Source organism: Podarcis pityusensis (assembly GCF_964106645.2).
Source record: "Podarcis pityusensis genome assembly, chromosome: 1".
Lineage (NCBI taxonomy): Eukaryota > Metazoa > Chordata > Lepidosauria > Squamata > Lacertidae > Podarcis > Podarcis pityusensis.
This window is the reverse complement of record NC_138028.1, coordinates 70,026,202-70,047,629: the sequence shown is the minus strand read 5'-3', so window position 1 is coordinate 70,047,629 and position 21,428 is coordinate 70,026,202. Positions and strand designations below refer to the sequence as shown.

General features: G+C 41.1%; 1 protein-coding gene across 8 annotated transcripts in view; it reads right to left on the bottom strand.

The window, feature by feature from the left end:
- The window catches only part of DENND2B (DENN domain containing 2B), a 143,114-nt gene that overhangs the window by 15,408 nt on the left and 106,278 nt on the right, over window positions 1-21,428 (bottom strand). For all 8 annotated transcript variants that reach the window (XM_080975972.1, XM_080975974.1, XM_080975971.1 and 5 more), the window contains 8 exons: window positions 20,367-20,463; window positions 19,038-19,082; window positions 16,237-16,421; window positions 14,648-14,757; window positions 13,144-13,213; window positions 6,906-6,983; window positions 4,982-5,122; window positions 3,798-3,946 (listed from right to left, as the gene is read on the bottom strand). In XM_080975972.1, coding sequence (XP_080832098.1) covers window positions 3,798-3,946; window positions 4,982-5,122; window positions 6,906-6,983; window positions 13,144-13,213; window positions 14,648-14,757; window positions 16,237-16,421; window positions 19,038-19,082; window positions 20,367-20,463 — 875 coding nt within the window. The remainder of the gene's footprint in view (window positions 1-3,797; window positions 3,947-4,981; window positions 5,123-6,905; window positions 6,984-13,143; window positions 13,214-14,647; window positions 14,758-16,236; window positions 16,422-19,037; window positions 19,083-20,366; window positions 20,464-21,428) is intronic.

Here is a 21,428-nt window from a genome sequence, read left to right as displayed (position 1 = left end):
TCTAAGGATTTTTGTTCATTTGATTTTTACAAAACAGGGAATATATGAAAAATGCAATCTTTCATACAGACAGGGGAGAAGCTATGGCCATTGTCACTGTATACTGGGTATGGATACCAGGTGTTGGCCGGGCCAAGGTCTTGAAGATCCTGGCTACATTATACTGAGACTTAGGGCAATTCTACAAAAAGGTCATGATCCTAAATTCAATCCATTGTTTCACAAACTGAACAGCCATTTTGATGTCCTAAGAGACCCAAACTGCTTGTGTGGGCATTTGGAGCTCCAACGGTGGCCCCACAAACAAACCTCTATGCCAGGGGTCGGCAAAGTTTTTGTGGCTTGGGTTAGTTCATGGTCCCGCAGACACCGCAGTGGGCTGGAGTGCACACGCATGCGCAAACACTATTTCCAACGCTCCTTCTGGCGCGGAGGAGGCGTGCACAGCTTCCCATTGGCTGCAGGAGCTTCCTGCAGCCATTGGGAAGCTGGCCAGCATCGCAGAAGGCAGTCCCCGCTCTGCTCCGCGCCAGTTTAGTGTGGCGCACGGGAGCCGACTGAGCAGGTGGTGGGGGTCCATGGGCCGGTTAAACAACCCCTATGGGCCGCTTGTTGCCCATGGGCCTTAGGTTGCCGACCCCTGCTCTATGCTGTCAAAAACTCCTCATCCCCACTCAGCCTTAATATTATTAATCAGGTCTTTTCCCCAATCTTCACTGAGTGGCTGGAAGTGGGGAAGTAGAAAAAAGTCCTCCTTCCATTCTGCAAACAAGGAAACATCTGCGTTCACACACCCATTCCATGCCACCTTAACCAAACAGAATGCAAACAGCAGCAGCCCATCTGGCAGTCAGACAGCAGCAGATTTGCTCTGCATTTTGCTTTGCTTTTTGGATGGCCTGGGGATTGGGGGCATCCAAATTCACTCAACCAAATATGTGGGATGGGTTCCAGTTGAGGGCAACGTCATGTGAACAACACCTATAAATTCTGGACTCAAACAGCCTCAAACTCATGATAAAGTCCAGTGAGGACAAGCCCTGATACAACCACCAGCAGAAACATTGCTGGAGTTTAACCAGCCCTATGCTAAGAGTCCCTCAGTAAATGATTTTGAGCAAAACTGAATGCTTGCAGGGCAGGCTGAAGTGGTCTCACATGAACTGGTATGCTGGCTTGATTGCAGGGAATGAGCTTCATGTGACAAACTGCAGAGCACAAAGGTTTGGATGATAAAGCTGGGGTAGGGGGCATGGAGTGAGGAGGAAGTACATACTTTCCGCATCACATCAGCCAATTATCAACTATCCCCTTGTACAAAACGGTTTTAACTATGGCTACAATGTAAAGAATAAACTCTCAGCTCCTTCATCCTGCTACTAAGTATCCCCCCCCCCCCCATGAATGTAAGCCAACATAAACTTCACGTTGAAAAGACATGAGTCATGTATAAGGATTTATCTTGTTGGGCATTGTGCACAAAGGATTTAACAAAATCAAATGTGCTGTCATGCTTGGTGAGAATTGTAGACTTCACACTATTATAATAATAATGATCTCTGAAATTTCTGTTATGGTTCTCTGTCATCATGTAACAGAGCTTCTCTACTGGGTTACATATGCTATTAACAATGTCCTGTATAGACTTTCATCACTGATCTGCAAAGACACCAGCAATAATGAGATTATTTATGAGGAATTTATGAAACAATTGCTGGCTCTTTGCAACCTAGAGTACCTGTGAAGAATACACAAGTACTGGTATAACAAAATGAATTTTGTGAAGCATTCCCACACAAACAGCGACCAGGTAATGACAAATGAGGGGACCAGAATCCAACACAGTGGCTGCACAGGTGTGAACCAATGATGTCACCAGCATGGAATCTTAATTGCCTTTGTGCAGGTAGAACATTGCAGCATTCTTGTCACCGTTCAGCAGTAGCAGCTGGTAAATACACGACTTATCTCTTGGTCTGTCTAGCTCAGTACTGTCTACACTAACTGGTGGTATCTCTCCAAGGTTTCAGACCACTGTAGCAGAGAGCATTACTCTAGTCCAGGGGTAGGCAACCTAAGGCCCGGGGGCCGGATGCGGCTTCTCAATCTGGCCAGCGGATGGTCCAGGAATCAGCGTGTTTTTCATGAGTAGAATGTGTCATTTTATTTTAAAAGCATCTCTTGGCTTATTTGTGGGGCCTGCATGGTGTTTTTACATGAGTAGAATGTGTGCTTTTATTTAAAATGCATCTCTGGGTTGTTTGTGGGGCATAGGAATTCGTTCATTATTTTTTTTCAAAATATAGTCCGGTCCCCCACAAGGTCTGAGGGACAGTGGACAAGCCCATGACTGAAAAAGGTTGCTGACCCCTGCTCTAGTCCTTAAAATAGCCTGGTGGCATTTTCCATCTTCTTCCACTGCATTAGCGCCCTCATGCCCATACATACGTTTTGAAATGATTTATCTTTTCCTCCCTGTTTCATTTAGCTCTCTGCACTTTTGCTTTCCAGTACAGTACTAGAGTGCACATCACTGACGTAAAGTGAAAAGAGAAGCATGAGCATTTCCCCCTGACCAATACATCTATCTATTACACTGGGAGAGCATACTTCTTTCCCCTTGTTGAATCTAATTCAAACACCCATGGAAAAGCATTAATGGGACACAGAGCACTTCCACAGGGCCATTTATTGTGAGCTCAATGAAGCTCACGCACACACATTTTTTACAACATCCTCATGACGTTGTCTGCACCCAAATGCTATTCCATATTTTTTCCTCTTTTAATCTGGATTGACTATCTTGCCCTGTTTCCTTTAACATCAGAATTTTTGTAGAACCAGTAAATCCATATTAAATAGAAAAATAAAATGGGGTGTTTTGATGAGAATGACATGTGAACACTCCACAAAACTTGCATGTGTAAGCAGCACCAAGTCCACAACTGCCTTGTGGAAGTGTTCTCAATAAGAGTTGTTCCCCCCCCCAATTACTGGTTAATAACCACACCTCTACGTAGAATGAACCAGTTCATGCAAGCAAAAATGTGTGGTGCTGAAGCTATTCAATTCCTTTTCACTTCTTCAACTTCAGAGGATAGCTATAAATAAGTCATAGATCTTTATAACAAAAAGGGGGGGGGACCCTATGAAAATCACATAGACAAATTTTGTGCTCTACAGCACCAACTGGTGTTGCATCTTTACAATGGCGTTACAACGATATAACTGACTGAGTGTAGCTGAGTCCTCAAGTTTCACACCTTAGACCAGTGCTTCCCAAAAGTTTTTCTCCCACCGACCACTTGGGAATTGCTGGGGGTCTTTGCATGCCATTTAATATTTTTTTCTGCCTGCTGTAGCAATTGAATGGGCTGTGCTAGGCGCTGTATAATTTTCACTTGTATTTTCATTGTATGTTTTGTTTTTTTATATTGTATTTTACTGTATCAGAATTGTAACTGTTTTTCACAGACACACTGTGAACCACCTGAATGAAGCTCAGTCTGTAGACCTCAATTTGGGAACCCCTAGCTTTGGGTAACACATAACGCGTAGCATAGTATTACAGGTTTATTACTTTATAAAATGATGTGAAAGCACTCAGTAAAAGTGTAACCTGAAGTCAATTCCATTTTATTTTTTTTAATGAGAAGGGAGACAGGATGACTGGAAGTATTCCCAGCTAGCTTTAATGAATGGTTGTACAGTGAGCAGCACTATGCTCATAGCATTATATTTATTTAATTTTCAGCCTTATATTTAATTTTCATCAGGGAAGTTATTGTGTGACGTACCTGAGTTTATCCGCTATGAAGATCACTCGACGTTCCAACAGGAGGGAGGCAAAGATTCTGATGATTTGTCGTATACTCAGACACTTGAAAAGACACTCAAAGTCCACATGTTCCAGGCGAGAGTCCATTGGCCTTCGGAGTTCTATCACCTGAATGCATTCCACAAACACAAGTCATGTTCTAACTGGCTTGATTATAATATGGACATTATGCCAATCTTGCATCCTGACTTTGGTTAATTATTACGTGGAATTTGAAAGTAACAAAACATTTCTTGGATTGTCTGCCCGGTTTGGTAGCCTTGAGAATTCATGTCACCTTTTATGGTATTTTCCACAGGAAACGTTACTTTCCTCAATATGCAGAGAAGGAGAAAGTGCGTATTTTGCCTAATGTGTGCTTGACATGAAGCTGATGTTGGTATTGGTTTACTATTATTTATTATAATTTATTTTATTACTTATTAGATCTCTGTACTGTCCTTCATCCAAAGATCACAGGATGGTTTACAATATAAAAGCACAAAAAGCCAAGTACATAGAGTGAAACTGACACCATTCCATCATTCATACACTACAACGTAAAAAGAATTAGCTCACATACAGTATGTTATGAATGCAGGAATTATCTCTTGCTTGGCTAGCTTCATGACAAAAGTGCAATGACACTAACTTGTAGGCTGAACTATGTAGCCTTTTAATGACCAAATATAGACAAAATCGTGACCTACTTATATACGGTACTAAACTGTTACAACATGCTGGTTATAATTTTCAATCCTTGCCTGTGGTGACTTGTAACTTCCTGACTTAACCACTAGGGATTAGTCAACAAGAGTAAACACCTTGAGACTACTCTGACGGCTAGCTTGCTGACCTTGTGATAAAGCCTGCTGATGTCATAATTTTCATAGATAAAACCAAGACGCCCTACAACATAGAATCTGTTAAACAAATATAAATTAGATTCCTGAAGCAGTTACGCACATACACACACCAAAGTAAATTGCCTAATGAAGCAGCTTCCCAAAAGAAATTTATTTTAAAAAATAAATCCACAATACATGTAACTTCCAGAGCTGTGATAGCTCTCTGTGTTCTACTTTCTTTCTCTCTATTTTACTGTTTCAGAGAGAGAAATATGTGTGTTAGGGTTTTACTTGAAAGTTTAAGGTTTCTTTTTACCTCATTTCCAGCTCCAGGCAGGAAAGTCTTGACTTTGATTGTCTTTCCAGGTGCAGGAAAAGGAGACTCCATCAGACTTCTCATAAATGGATAAACCAGGGCAGCAGATATTCCTCTTCTCCTTTCAACTTCATCCAGTATCTGATCCATCACAGTCAAATGCAGAATAAAAGAGAAGCTGTGCCTTAATGACAACTTACACATGTATGCTATATTGACTCTACTCAACCAAAGCGCTAGTAAATAGGAAATTTTGTGTTTTGTCCAGTTATTTAAAAAACAAACAAAAAACAAGCAATATCCAACTTTCTTTTTCCAGAAATGTAATTTCTAGGACTGAAACCTTCCAGTTGAGTATGGACTCGATCTAAACGTACTTCTTTGAGAAGGACTGTCACTAACATTCCATCTAAAGAAGGAATCTCTCAATGACACCAACGCTTGAAAGATAACCTGGAACTACAGGACCTTGGCTGCATTGCAGCACCACACAGATAATGGTCAAACAGAGGGACTGTAGCTAATCAGCACAGCTGGACCAAGTAATGTGGGGAGACAATAGGGGTCATAGGGGTCATAAGCTGTAGCCAATGTTTGTTCCTTGGCTTACCACTTGTTCATTGCCTGGCAGAAATAAACCATGTGCCCAGGTTCAGGTGCAACACTGAGCAGAACCTTGGCAAAAAAAACACCCAGTGTGAAGATGCAGGGCCAGAGGAGGAAAAAAGCAGTCACAAATTTCTCTCCAGTACTTTGCACATTCACATTAAGCCATAGTCTCTTAGGAGCAGACAGTAACAGTACAAGAGAGTTCAAATTCCCTTTGAGTAACCACCATCAAAGTTTGAAAGCTTTCTATATCTGAGAACCCTTATAGAAAGGAGAATGATGCTTGTGATAATATAAATGAAGAAGCAGTTTGCTGGGCTTCTATCAAAAAGTTCCGGCTTTACCTTCTGGCATTTAAATAGCTCAGGTAAGTCATTTACAGTTTCCATTAATAGCTGAACTGCAAACAGGAAGTTTTTTTTGCAAAACCTATCCATTTTTGAGGCAATTTGATGTTGATGTATAATGCTGCCTGATATAGTCAGACCACTACTGTCTACTGGCAGCTGCTCTGCAGCAGAAGTCTCTTTTAGCCTTGCTTCCTGAGATTATTTTATCGGAGATACCAGGGCATGAATGCAATGCCTTCTGCATGCCTTTGACACTGCTATTTAGATAACTCTCATTAACACATTTTAAACTTTCTTTAATGACAGAAAACAGCATAGCCTAACAGAATTCACCCATGCAATGATCTTGATATGAAGTTATCTTTTATCTACAGGTGCATATGCATCCTGAACTTCCAAGTTTCAGCAACTTTTGGTGAAACAGGCCTTGGGGATGGGAAGCAGAAAGTAGGTATAATATGGACTGGGAGATTATCAAGTCTGGCATCAGTATTTTGGGTGTGCAGGCGGATTAATGCAGACTGAATACAGGGGCATGTGGGCAATGAGGATTAGATATCCACTGAATGCACACCCAACCACAATTTTAAAGAAACAAAACAGTTCTGGAGGTATTCCCTGTATTTGGCAATAAACAGATACTGGGTTAGTGTTATACCATTTCAGATAAGTGTGCCAAGAATTACAGCTTGGCCAAAAGTGGCTTTAGAATACAATGGACTGAGAGGGAGAGTGCCAATACCGACAGACACAGATGTTTTTCAAATTGAGATGCACTTCAGGCACAGAGGTAATAAAGCATTCTTTAATAAAGTCAATAACAGAGATGAACTGTCCAGCACAGTAATTCTAAAATACTGTTATCGCCAATCAAACAAAAAATTCCTCTTCTTGACTCATTAAGTGTGAAAGTTTTCTGTGAGCAGCTAATCCAACAGCAGTGCTTAAAAAAACCTCCAGCTTACCTTGGAAAATAAGTCAAAGCAACCCAAGCGGCTGATCACACAATATACTTCAGGTAGGCGTGGACCTTTTCCACTTGGCTGACAACAATAGTAAAAGAAAGAAAGAAAGCAGGTTTAATTGCATTTTAAGCCACTGATATGATTGTGCCATTAGCCACTATTCTAAACATGAATCTTTCCTTTCATCACCAAAGTGGTCAAACTTGGTAAATCACCTTATTTTCCCAAAGGCTGGAACGGAACCTCAAGATACATTTATCCATTCTGGCAACTGCTGTGCAATGGACACATCATCATACCAAATCAAAGTTTTGTTTTATTTTAAAGAAACCTCCAGCACATTTAGCAATTTCTGCCATTGATGTCGTTTTTCTATCGTATATGAACTGAAGCCACCAACATCACTTATGAGAAAATTTGGGAGTGAGGGCCATTGAGAATGTGACCACTAGGGCCAGCCCAATACATATTGCTGCCTGAGATGAAGGACAAGATGGTGCCGTATTCCATGTACTGAATGAAGCCAAGTTGACTGGCAGTTGAATCCTGTCAACGGGATAGCGTTTTCCACAGCACCCAAGGCCTCAGACTAGATTATGGGGCCATGGTAAGGCTATGTGGCAACAAAGATGAATGATTGGCTGGGGCAGGGGTCAGTATACAGACAATCAAGTAATGTTGCTGCTGCTCCCATTCCAGTACCCAGTGCCTTTTTTCAGGGGGTACTCAAGGGTACGCAGTAGTGGCACATCTTTTTGTTGTTGTTAAAAAGTGTGGCACTTCACACTCTGCCCACCAAGGAAATGTAATAAGCGAATAGAAAGAGAACCTACCCAGTTGATGCTGACAAAAAAAACACCTACATGGACACTATATAAAAGAACATAAGTTTCATCACACCTCTCCCCCCCTTTCTTCCCCAGCCCTATGCCGTATACAATACTAATGTCCAAATGTAACTGATTTGTAGAAAGGACTTCACAATCTGAAAAAAGAGACAATGCACGTAACTGTTGTAAACCAAGAAAACTTTTAATTAAAAAAAAAAAAATTAAAGTGTGGCACTTACTGTAACAACTTCATGGTTGAAAAAAGTACTGCCAGTACCTAGGGTCTGAGGTGGTTACACCTCACTCCGCCAAATAGTAGGACTGGCCGTGGCAACCACAAATCTTCCCACATGAGTTTGCTTGCTACATCCATTGGGTGCCTTGCAAATAGAAAGCAATCAGGAAACTAGCCATGACCTAGGTGGTTTGACAGTGTCCTCCATAATCATGTAGACATTCCTTCATTATGAGTGTTAAAAGGCAGTTAATTTGCAGTTGTGCTGATGGTGTGAGCACATGCTCTATATTAAGGACAAAACAGCAGTGCCAATTCTGTGTACCTAAGGTACACTAGCTCCTTCCATTTCCAATCAAACCAAAGGAGATGGCAACATTTAAAAATCCTGGGTTTTAACCCTATTTTTATGAGGGTTTCAAAATATTTTCTGCAGTTAACGCTTTGCTGTTGAGCTGTTTGCAGGAAACTGCAGATTAATGTTCTAATCAGAGAATGACTGGGCTGGTCAGCAGGTGCGTGTGCTTCTGCAGTTAAAATCGTGAAGATGCAGTGCAGTTAAGTGAACACAGATGAGTCTATTTCTGGATCAAGACCTGCTGCTCAGCAGACGTCACATTTCTGAAAAGGCAGAATCCTTCTTTGTCCATATTAGGTATAAAAACGCCTTCTAAAAGCATCAAGTGATTATATCTAGCATGTGGGATTTGGGTTAAAATCATTGTGTCAAATCTGCAGGAATGCTGTAGCCATGCCAGGCGTCCTGGACAGCTACCAGCTAAAAGCTGTCTTGCTGGCTGCCAGTAAAAACACTGCATTCCTGGGTCATATATAATAGCAGGAACAATAACGGCTCACAGTTTAGTCAAAAGCTCCGGCCTTGTGAAATATTACTCCTGGGTTTTTTTGCTGCTTTTTTAATAACCCTTAAAGGCTACAGTGTCACCAAGTTTAAAAAAAAAATTGAGCATCTTCACTTTCCAAACCTCTCTTGCTTCATGTCCTTTATTTCAGATTTCCCTTTTCTTTTTACCAGCAGCAGTGACTTCCTTTGTGCTAACAGATCGCAGCAATAAAAAAGGAGCCCCTCAGAGGTGGAAAGTTTTTAAGTGACTGGAACCCCTCTTTCTATCAACTCTTTCACTGGTGTGTGCATGCACCAAACTGCATAACCTTTCAATTTCCTTCAAACGTCTAATTATGAAAAAAGCCCCAGTGTTAGTACAAAGCATTTTACATTAGTGGCAGTATTCACATTTGAAATAAAAATCATTGAATTTTGAAATTGTTTTCTAATATACTGTAGCGTGCAATTTTAAGTAATAGCTTGAATTTTAAAGATTCCTGTTTATTTTCCATTAGACTGTGTGTGTGTGTGTGTGTGTTGATTAGTGGAAGATGGAATCAAGCAATACCAGGAGGGCCACAGGTTGCCCAACTTTGTTCTATATGAATGGGTAAATCAGAGGTGGATTTAGGGGAGCACCACTGGCTTGGTTGCACTCGGCACAGAGCCTTGGGGGCACAGCAGCTACGATATAGAATTGAAGATGAGAAGTGAGGAAAGTTCCAAATTTTTTGTGTTACACAGGGCATCGCTGAAATTTGAGGCCCCAAGGTCCACCACTGACTAAATGCCCCAGGAGCAGGTTGTCTCAGTGCTACTGGCTGTTATGCAAAATTGTAAAGATCAGAAATTACCTATCATCAAAGCCAGTTTCATCTCCCTGTGAACCTCAACCTCACTGTAGATTTGTGAGTCTGAAGGCAGTCTTAAAAAACAAATCTCCCCAAGTATTCAAGTATTCAAGAAGACTAAAGGTTGTCAGCCCAGCATACACATCTATAATACAGAACTCTGAAAAGAGAACAAAAGGCTTATTTGGGCCTCAAAACACTTAGGAATAGCTCTTAGGTGATGTTTGCCACTGTTTTCAATTTTCGTGCATCAGTGAATTATTTCCCACTCCTTTTGAATATCAACATAGGAGTTCTGATAAAAGAGTTTCAGATTTAGCCACATATAAGGGCATTTGAATGTAATTTCTAATAATCCCAAAGGGGGACATCTAGAATTCAAACTTCAGTTTATGGAAGACATTAATGCCAGTGATCAAAATGCACTTATAATATAATGCTTTTTTAAGTGAAAGAAACTGTGGATATAGCAATGTAATGTGAACATACTGTACATATTAATAGTCATGGAAGCCTGACAACTGTACTTGTCCAACTTTATTGTTTTGAAAATGAAACAATCACAATCTTTAAGCCAAAACTGGACTGGAAGCAGCATCTGACAGTGCCAGGAGATCCTGTCCCACACTATCAACATTACTTTAGATTACAGCTTTTGAATAGGTTTTTCTGAATAGTAAAGTCTGTGTTCTGTAAGTCAGGGTTGTGTTGCATGTGTTACACAGATGATTTACAAGGTCTGCAGTTTTGCACTTCCAACCCTTTTCCATCCTCAAAGCAATCAAACAGGAGTACCAGCTATCCTGCCAGGAATATTCTTTGGTATCTTCCTCTCCACCATCCAACCCAGGCCATTAGCAGCACCTGCTGCTGAAAAGTTAAGCTTTCTAAAAAAGAAAAGAAAAATCTAACAGCAGGTAGTCCCTTCAGAAGTGGGAGTATCTGCTTTTCCAAAACAAGGTTCCATCTTAATGTGCTGCTCCCTCACAAATTACAGTGGTACCTTGGCTCTCAAACTTAATCTGTTCCGGAAGTCTGTTTCATAACCAAAGCATTCCAAAACCAAGGCACACTTTCCCATAGAAAGTAATGCAAAATGGATTAATCCATTCCAGACTTTTAAAAACAACCCCTAAAACAGCAATTTAACATTAATTTTACTATCTAACGAGACCACTGATCCATAAAATGAAAGCAATAAACAGTGTACTGCAGTCACACAATCAATCAATCAGTAGCTGAACTGGGTTCCACACAGTCACAAAACAAAACAAAAAAGCCGCAAAAAAAAAGCAAAATAAAGAGCAAAAACAGACAGACCTCAGTGTAACACTCAAAATGGAAGTGTGGCAATCAAATCGGAAGCATAACACTCAAATCGGAAGTGTGGAACTCAAAAAGGAAGTGTGGCACTCAAATCAATACATAAACACTCAAAACACAACACATTCGGCTTCTGAAAAAAGTTCGCAAACCAGAACACTTACTTCCAGGTTTGTACTAAGGCGTTTGAGAACCAAGGTACCACTGTACTTGTTTGAACCAAAGCCAAGGTCAGTGTTGCAGTGTCAGCACAGAGTAAGCGGTCAACAGTAATGTTGACCTTTGGTTGTCATATATCATATTTTTCCTATTTCTGGTCACACGCCCCCTATTATTCTTAATATTCTGTTATTGTTGATTATTTACTATCATCATTGTCTCACAGACAGGGGAATTGCCATACTGGCTCCCTGATTCGTGTCCCTGCAATTAAAAAACTCCCCAAGTAAAACAACTTGCCACATCAATTAAAGTATTTCAAAAATACATGCTCTTTCTGTCATGAGCATCAGTCTTGTGGAGAAAACATAAAGTGGGCAGAGGCTTTCATTATATGAATGGTTGTATTTGATCATCCTCAATTCAGCAAGGTGTAATCCACATTCAGGAACAGATTCTCCTGAATGGATTGCCTCACTATACTGTACATGCCAGAGACTGCTGTAGGATAACATTAGTACTGCTAGCAATGGCCTAAGGAGACATGATAGCAGAAATACTAGGTGCTTAATCATGGATCTGCCCCGATCATCAAAGAGGGGAGTGAGTGCAAAAGGAGACTACAGATGAGGGGTACTGTATCTTCCCTTGCTTCTATATTACTGCCCTACATCTTACTCCCACATGTGTTTTACTCCCTTGTGAAACTCTAATAGTAGAAGCATCCTTAACTGCTAGAAAGGTGGTTGGGAGATGGGATGCAGAAAGGTAAGTGACAACCAGGGACAGGGGTGTTCAGCACTCCTTTCCTGTATGCATCTTCTTGCTGTTAAAACTAGAGCCTGCACAACCCATTTCTGTGTGTCTGGGGGCAGACCTGTGTTTAAGCACATAGATCATCTACCACCACATCTATATTGGCCCCGAATGGAAATCAAAGAATGACCTCGACCCAGTTTCCCAATAATGTAATGTCTACAAAAGGGAAGATGGGCAGGGCATGAGAAAATGCAGCTTACTGGCCTCTGTTTGGCACTACAACACAATCTCATGAAAAACATATGAGTGGGATAGGAAGCAATAAAATGTAGGTAGAAAAAAAAGTTCCCCAATGTTAGCTTTGGGCTTATCAACACTTAGCTTTCCTCCGCTCCTTCCAGGGACAGCCTGTGCTTTAAATCTCTGTTTCTATGTGCCCTTTTCTCTCTCTCCAGAGCTTTCCCCATAAAAATCTGCTCTTTAAAGTTCAATCAGAACAAACAGCAATCCACAGAAACCCTTAATTGACATTGAAATGACATTTGCTGCAACCGAACATTAAAAAGCATATTTTTTTCCAGGGAAAGCTCTGGGGCAAAACAAAAACAAAAAAACACTTGGACAGGAAGCTTTTAAGTGTGGACCTGTGCCTGGAAAGAGTGAGGCAATAGGTAAGTGTGCATAAACCCTTTAGCAGTTCTAGTGACCTGTACATTAGTTTGCTGGTGTGCTAGGCATCTGTAGTCCAGCATGCACTATGCAGCTAATACTAGCTACTACATCTTGTCCAAATGTACTCATGGGATCACCATAGGGAAAGAATCAACTGTCATGAATGCCAGTAGCTCTGTATCCTCTTCATAACAGGTAACATTTCTATCAGATACATCCTGTTTTACTTCTAGTAAGCTCTTCTCTGGAAATGCCCAATTTGGGTGTAGGTAGGTATGGATTTTCCAAGTAGAATAAACAATTGAGAGTGGGCTTGGTTTTAAAAAATGGAATTCCCTGCCATAAACACTGAAACATGTAAAATACAGTAACTCCTAGATTCCCTGGAATATGAACATGGATTTGATTTGATTTTCTATAGAAAAAGCTCTATTTCCCTTAAGACCACAAGAGATTAATTTTCTTCTTGCACTTGTCCGCAGCCCCAAAAGTGACACATTCAGCTCTCAAAATATGTCACATTCTTAGCATAGTGTACGTTGAAAAAAGTTGATGTACTTACTAGTAATCTTCTGCAGTAACCAAACCTTCTGCTGCCATCTTCTCCCGTCAGCATAAAAGAGAATGTTTCACTGTAACAAAGATTACCACAGATGTCATTGTGCTGCCAAAAAGCAGGTCTTAAGATTCCTTTCGATTAATATTTTGACATGTTTTGAGATATCTTCCAGACAGATAAATCTTGTGGTTTTATCTCATAGTCTTGGTGAGGCTTTGAGACTAACCAAAGGATTTGTACTCATTCTATCCATGTGTAAATGATTACATAACACAAGAAGCAACGGAGAACCAGATATTCTATTGTGAAATTGGTTGGTTTCTTTTGCCTCACAGTTGTAAGACAGAATACTCCACTTATAGTGGTCAACTAGCATATGGTTTACACAGTAGCTTATGCTGTAGGAGGAAAGAAACACACCATTCCAATTAAGTCTGAATGGAATATATTCAAATTAAGCAATGAATTCCAATTCAGCTATTTCAAGCTGGAGCCTCCCTTTCCATTTATTTCATTCATATCCCACTTTTTCTCCAAGGACTTCATGCCAGCATACATAGTTCCCTCCATCCCATTTTATCCTCACAAGCTTATCCTCACGGTAGGTTAGGCTGAGAGCTATTTCTTTAAGTATGGAGACTTTGAGGTGAGCAGAAAAATCTTCCCAAAGACTGACATCTCTTGTTTTTTTCTTAGGTGTCTGACTGCTATCAGAACCAGTGGTAATAGCACCAGGGAGAAGGGAGCAGAGAGATCTAGCCCTCTAGCCACCCACCCCCGGCTGCCGCCACTCATTGCCCAGACATCAGCAGTGGTAGTGGGAGCAGCCACAGCAGGGTGCAGGGTAGCTAGAGGCCAATCACTTCCCCTTCTCTGTCATGGCAGCCCTTCTTTTCCAAGGCCTTCCATGCCCTTCCTCCTAGGAAGCTGTTATGCAGCACTCCAAGGCCATAAGTTATAGCCCTCTGCTCACAAAATTATCCATTTGATGTGTTGGAGAGGGGCAATTTGCATCTCCAATAGAGTGCAAGGCTGTGCCCACCCCAATGCTATGCCTGCTTGATCGTTTTTCTCTTTTTGGTGCCAAACTCACTGGGTATTAGGGTGGAGAGAGAGAAAGAGAGAGAGAGATTGAGCAGCCAGATCACACCCCCTGAGTTGTGGGTTAGCCACCCCTGCTCTACTTGGTAACAGAAAACCTAAACAGGGCTTTTGTGATACTCAGAAGTGAGCTCTCCCTTCTCTAACCCCAGAGAGCCCAGAAAGGCCAGTAATCAAGCTGCTATGAGCAATTTCACTGATTATCTTCCTCAATACTGTGCAAAGGGCGTTAGCAGGAGCAGCAAAAAGAGGCAAGAACTAGGTGTGGTGCACCAGCAGAACATAACTAGAGTTCCAAAGGAGAGAAAAATGTCATCTACATTCAACAACAAGCAAAGGACACAGATTTATATGTGTTTTGTCAATCCATGAATCCGGTCTTGCAACTATCAACAGGATAGTTTACCTGTTGTATTCTGACACTGGGTTCCAGTCCTTGGCATCTGGGAAGCAGAACTGTGGGATGGCCTTGAGACGTTCTTCTGCTTCGCGAACTTGCTTTGTGGGTCTTTCTAGCTGTGGTTGAATAAGTTAACATCAGCAGAGTCTAGAACAGACTCAAATCAGGCTTTGAAAATCAACATAGGGAATAGATATCCTTCTACAAACATCTCTTAAGGATGCAATCCTAAACCCAACTTACCTGGGAGAGCAAGCCCCATTGAACCCAATAGGGCTTACTTCTAAGGAGACATGGTTAAGGACTGAGCTGTTACTCAACCAATTAACTAAATGAGAAAAACTATATTCTATCCCCCAAAGCCATAGATATATATGTAGCCATAGAAACATATGTAGAAAGCAAAAATGTGCCTTTTGAATTTAAACTACTGACTTTTTGGTTCAAGAGAAGACAAATGACAAAATAGATAAGCTGGGTATTATTATTATTGATATCAGAGCCTCATTGATATCTTTCTCCTCCCCACAATCACAGAAACCCACTCAGGATCCTGTTTTTGTTGCTGCTGTTCCATTGTTGTCTTTGCCTGATTCCATTAGCCTTATGAGATCTTGACTCTAGGCGAAGAAAACTACAAACTCTGAGAAGACTGACTTTATGGGTCGTATTCAACTAACTTAGAGTAAACCCAGTGATATTAATAAACATAAGTTTATCAAGGCTATTCATTCCAATAGGCCAATTTTGAGAAAAAGTCAGTGGGTTGTATCCAACGAAAGGACAAGTTAAGGGGTTGCCTATTGCAAGGGAGTTCCACGCTGCTGCCTCCCTACCATGGTGCTCCACACCCTCCCAAAATCCTATCCTGAGGGCAGAACGATTTCTACAGAATAGAAAGGAACTGTGGCAATTCCTTCTTCCCTAGATCAAGCTGTAACACCATCACAGTGAACACATCTGTACTATCTACAGTGTGTTACATTCTCCCATAACATTGAGCCAGGGATTGCAATTCGTTGTTTCAGCTTGTGCTAAGAGAGGAGTGAAGCGATCTCCCATGTTCACAGAAAAACCATTTACTATAGTTTGCCACATTATGTGAATGCAGCCACTCTATTTACTTACTACTTACTTACTCACTTACTTACTCACTTACTTACTTACTTACTTACTTACTTACTTACTTACCTGCCTACCTACTTACTTAAAATAATTTATAGGCTGCCCTTTGTTTGAAAATATGACCTCACAGCAGTTTAGAAAAGAAAAAAACAACAACACAGCAGCAGTAGCATGCCAATAAAAAGTCTCATCAAAACATCCACAACATAAACAAGGGCAATAAAAACTGGCATCATTTTAAATTTTGTTTGTAAACCACCTAGAGAATATTTATTGATGGATGACTATATAAATTTAATGTGAAAGATAAAATAATAATGTCCACCCATCTATACTAATATTTCTTAAAATTGGACATGTGTATATTTTTAAGTTATGCATGTGCCTAACAGTGTCCCATATATGCGACAACAGCAGTCAACAGCTACAATAACAATAATGACGGCAATCCAATAAAGTTGTTGCTTTACCTTTGGAAACTGATATGTGACTTCAGGGAGGTAAGTATTTTTAGAGGGCTTCTTCTTAAGAGAAACTACCACAAAATACTCAAACAATTCACGTTCCTGCCATTCAATCAGCTCCAGTTCCAAAGTCCGGTAACTAGGAGCTCTCTTCAGCATTGACTGGATGTGGACAAGGCGCTGGGTGTGAGCTAATGTTAGAAAAGAAGCAAGAAGTATTACTTGGCAGCTTCTGAGATGCTAAGCCCAAGCACATTCACTTTTAATTCTGCATGTCTTTATTTCCTACATAAATGAAAGCCTTTTCAAATACAGAAGCGATAAAAATAAAAAAAATCCTTCCAGTAGCACCTTTAAGACCAACTAAGTTAGTTCTTGGTATGAGCTTTCGTGTGCAAGCACACTTCTTCAGATGTGTGAAGAAGAAGTGTGCTTGCACACGAAAGCTCATACCAAGAACTAACTTAGTTGGTCTTAAAGGTGCTACTGGAAGGATTTTTTTTATTTTGACTATGGCAGACCAACACGGCTACCTATCTGTAACTAGAAGCAATAAAAGTTATTGAAAAGAAACTTGAGGAATACAACCTAGTCAAGCTTTACGAAGTCAGCTGACTGCATAGCATCAAATGCAACAGGCTGTAAACCATAAGGATCCCTATACTTTATTAACAAACAGGTATACATAAAATAGCTTCTCACATCACTTTAGAATCAGGTCTATGTTGCCAAATATATTTCAACCTTGATGTGATAAAGTCCTCTGGGTGGGATTCAACTAAGGATTCCTGGCAGCGGAAGCCCTACACGAGAACTTCTGCTTGCACAACAAAACTTTCCCTTCTCTCTTCTCCCCCCACACCCCCCATGTAGATATGGGGGGGGGGCTGATTTGAACGAAGGTGTGTGTAAGGGGGACATTTAACCCTTTGCCCCCTGCAATGGTTCCAATCTAGATCAGGGACTAGACTGATGATCGCATTGCTTTTTAAAAAGCAGAAATAAAGGAAGCTCCTCTTGGAGTGAATGCCCCCAGGTAATATAAGAGCATTACCTTTTGGGAAAAATACAATAACAAATATATAATACTAATTTTAAGGCCCCACAGAAGGAGCAGCAACAAGCTGCAGTTTCACCCATCCGTTTCTGCTGCACCTCAGATTACCACAGTAATCTGTATCAACCTAAAGCCAGGAAATTCACTGGAATAAAAGCAGATTCTGGCACTAGCTGGGAAATAAGTCCATAAAAACAGATTTACTGGCCAGACAAAGACTGAGATGCACCAGACTGCTAGAAAGCAAAAGCAGCAAAAACGGCTAAGGAGAAGAGAAACTGTGCCCAGCAATTTCACAATCATTTCATCATCATCATTATTATTGTCTTTAAAGGATTGTTAAGTGATAGTCATATCAACCATTTTTCTTCTTCTTCTTTTTTAAAAACCCATTCCTTTATATGAAGTTTTGCATTTAGTGCATCTTAATTAATTTGCTCCACGTTCAAAAAAAACTGTAAAAAGAAGATAAACTGCAGAAAATGCTGGTTCTGAGCTGGTGCTCCAAGCTGGGAAGAACTGTATTGGGTAGCTTTCACCTTAAATGCCTACTGCCGCCAATCTATAATAGGGTGATGACAGTACTGGCATATTATATAGGCTTGCTATAGATCAGTGTTTCCTAACCTTGGGCCTCCAGCTGTTTTCGAACTACAATTCCCATCATCCCTGACCACTGGTCTTGCTAGCTGAGGATTATGGGAGTTGTAGTCCAAAAACAGCTGGAGGCCCAAGGTTGGGAAATGCTGCTATAGATAATGATTACTGATATAACATATCTACAAAGTGCTTTAAGCATTTAGGAAACGTAGTGTTACAATTGTCCATCACAATGACCACCATTTATTATATTCTTATTGGCTACATGCAGGGATTGGGAAACCCGTGGCCCTACAGATGACGATGGGCTCAAACTCCCATCATCCTCAGCTAGCATGGCCAATGGTCAGGAATGACAGGAGTTGGAGTTCAAGACTATCATGGAAGGCTGGAAGTTACCAATCCTTGGTACAAGGCCTTGCATGAGAATAATTACTTTAGTCAAATGCAAACATCCCAAGGACAATGAAACGGCTTTCCTGCTTCTTCCTTACTGCACCCCCACTGTACCTCTCCAAAGGCCAATTCTTAGGCTCAGGGGACCCTCAGAGACCAGCAGCATCATTTGTGATGATGCTCAGCCAGCAGCAACAGAAGCACTAGGGCAATAGCAAAGTCCGGAGAGCTCCAAGTTGGCAGTAGCAGCCAGGATGCACCTATAGAATGCAGCTGCCATTCCCTGACCTTGCGGCCACCCTGTCCCATCCAAGTGAACACAGTGCTGCCAGCACCTAGTGGCATAGGTAAGCAAACTAAGGCCAGGGGGCCGGATCCAGCCCAATCGCCTTCTAAATCCAGCCCGCAGACAGTCTGGGAATCAGCGTGTTTTTACATGAGTAGAATGTGTTCTTTTATTTAAGTTGCATCTCTTGGTTATTTGTGGGGCATAGGAATTCGTTCATTCCCCCACAAAAAAATATAGTCCAGCCCCCCACAAGGTCTGAGGGACAGTGGTCCGGCCCCCTGCTGAAAAAGTTTGCTGACCCCTGATCGCATGCCACTGCTGCTCCATCGCCACCCTCACGTGCCTCTGCTGTCAGAGATGAAATGGGATGTGGTAAGGGGGAACTGTAGTTCTATCACCTTGTCTCCCATTTAATTTCATTGGATTGTAAAGCAACTACAAGATAAGGAATGCTGAGCCTCTCACCTTTAAACCTGTCATCTGAATCACTCTCACTCTCACTATTTTCATCTGAAAGAGAGAGAAGGATTCTATTATCAGAAGGAAACTTCAGGTTTGCTCTTAAAGTTAGCAAAATAATAATAAAAATAATGTGTGTCCTTATGTCCTGCAATGAAAATACATGGTCAAGCAATGTTTCATGATTATGGAAATCTTTAAGAAAAAAGTAATTTCCAGGCTTCTTCAGGAAGCATTTTGAAAACTAGTTCGACACTTTCCCATTCAAATTCTTTTTACTGAAAAGAGATTGTAACACCTCAGAGAAGTCAAGGGGGACACTTTAAAAGCTTAAGTAGTCAGAAATCTGTAAGAATAACATGAATAACATGAATTAATTCTGTGATGAATGCCCACTTGGGTAACTGAGCATACTGGTAGCTAGGCTGGCTCTTAAGCAGGCCAACAGCGATGTGTCAAGGGCAGGGAGCAGCTACAACTGAGCCAGCAGCAAGCAGTAGCAAGGCTAAGTTCAGATCTAGATATAAGGGAAGGGCCGTAGGTCGGTGGAAAGGCATCTGCGTTGTATGCAGAAGGTCGCAGGTTCAGTCTCCCACATCTCCCTGTCTGAAATCCTGGACTGCTGCTGCCAGTCAATGTGAGTGGACCAATGGCTTCACTTAGTACAAGACAACTTCCTAAGCCCTCTATGTTTTCATGTCTTGGTGTCGGAGTGGTACATCTCATAGGGCAGGACCATTAGGAACTCTCATTACTTCTGCTACACTGGCACACACACACACACACACACACACACACACACACAGGCATACATGATCACATGCACATACAAAGATGCACATGAGATGCGCAGACCATAGCAAATGTTAAAAACATTCATTTGGAAAGAATATGCACACAGGATCCAGTTTTATTCATTGGTTTTACTTTCACATTGTTGCATATGCAACAAGTTGACAGAAATAAATCAGTGGCCGATGTGGCTTCACCATGAGCACATTTGTGCACTTCAGTTCTGCAGAAATTAGCTGGCACCTTCCAGGAAATATTGAGAGCCGCTTCACACTTTATATAGCAATCAGGTTTGCTGCCGCTATGGCCACATTTCCCTAGTATCTCTTGCACTAAATGTGCAAAATGTGAAAGGCAGATGGGCATTCCTAAATGCTGAAGGATGCACACCAGGGACCCCTAATTGGCTGCAATTCCCTAGTTTGTGCTTAGGAACAAGCACCTGACCATGCAGCTTTATCTGTTTATTTATTATACAATACATCAGTGTAAAAGTGACTTCTGTAATGAAAGATGGGTGCTAAAACGGATTTCATGATATACCTCTCAGTGATGCTGTTTCAATATTGGACATTGAAAGCTTCTTCAATCTTTTTTTCCCTCTCTTTGCACTATAGATAGAATTGATCCTTTGTACAAGCTGTAAAAGAAGAGGAGAACCATTAGCCTCCATCAAATCAGCACTTGAACTCTAATAAGGATGGAGAATAAAAAAGGTGTGTGGGTGAGGGCAGCATGCAATGCACAGGATGTGTTAGCACACCCTCGGCCCTCTCCAAATCTGCTCCAAATGGTTTGGGGGAAACCCAGAACAGGGAGAAGAGAGGGAGGGGATGTTCTGTTAAGAACATACTAAACACAACTGCATAGGAAAGAGTCAAACATATAAGGAAAATGCTACATTTACCATTATAAATAAATATGCTATTGTTCATTCTAACTGCTCATACTACCAGATAATTATTCCGTCTCCTTCTTAGATTTGTAAGTTTTTTACCAAGCTGCAAGAGCTTAACTTTAATTGAGGCTTGTTTCAAATCTGCCATGACGCAGCTATCTGAATTGCACAGATATAAACAATAGGACCCAAGTTGGATCAGTTGCGATTTCCTTGGGAACCACCATGACAAACAAAAACAAAAAACTTTAGGCACAAACCATGGATTATAAATAGCAGCAGGTCAACTGCTACTCACATTATAATTTAAGCAAAACAGAGCAATGCACCAGTTTGCAGAGATTAAGGGAAAGCGTGTAATTGCCCCTTTTCACACATGCACCTAAAAAGTCTTTTCCAGAAATGGAGTGGTGAAGGCAGACACCCACTGTGCCAACACCATAACTTGCGGCTCAGATGTCTTTGTGGATATTTCATGCAGTTGTTTTCCCTTTATTGAGAGCTAGAAAGCTACATGGCCACGGCAGGTGTTACATGGATATACATGTGCTTCATACCACATGTGTATGCAATGCCTGTTTTAGTGCTTTTACCTTTCAGTCTGAAGTTGGTTGCTGCAGCACACAAAAAACAACCACCCCCCACAACCCAGGTATTCCCATATGCATTGTTGTGCATAGAGATAGATGATTAGATAGATAGATAGA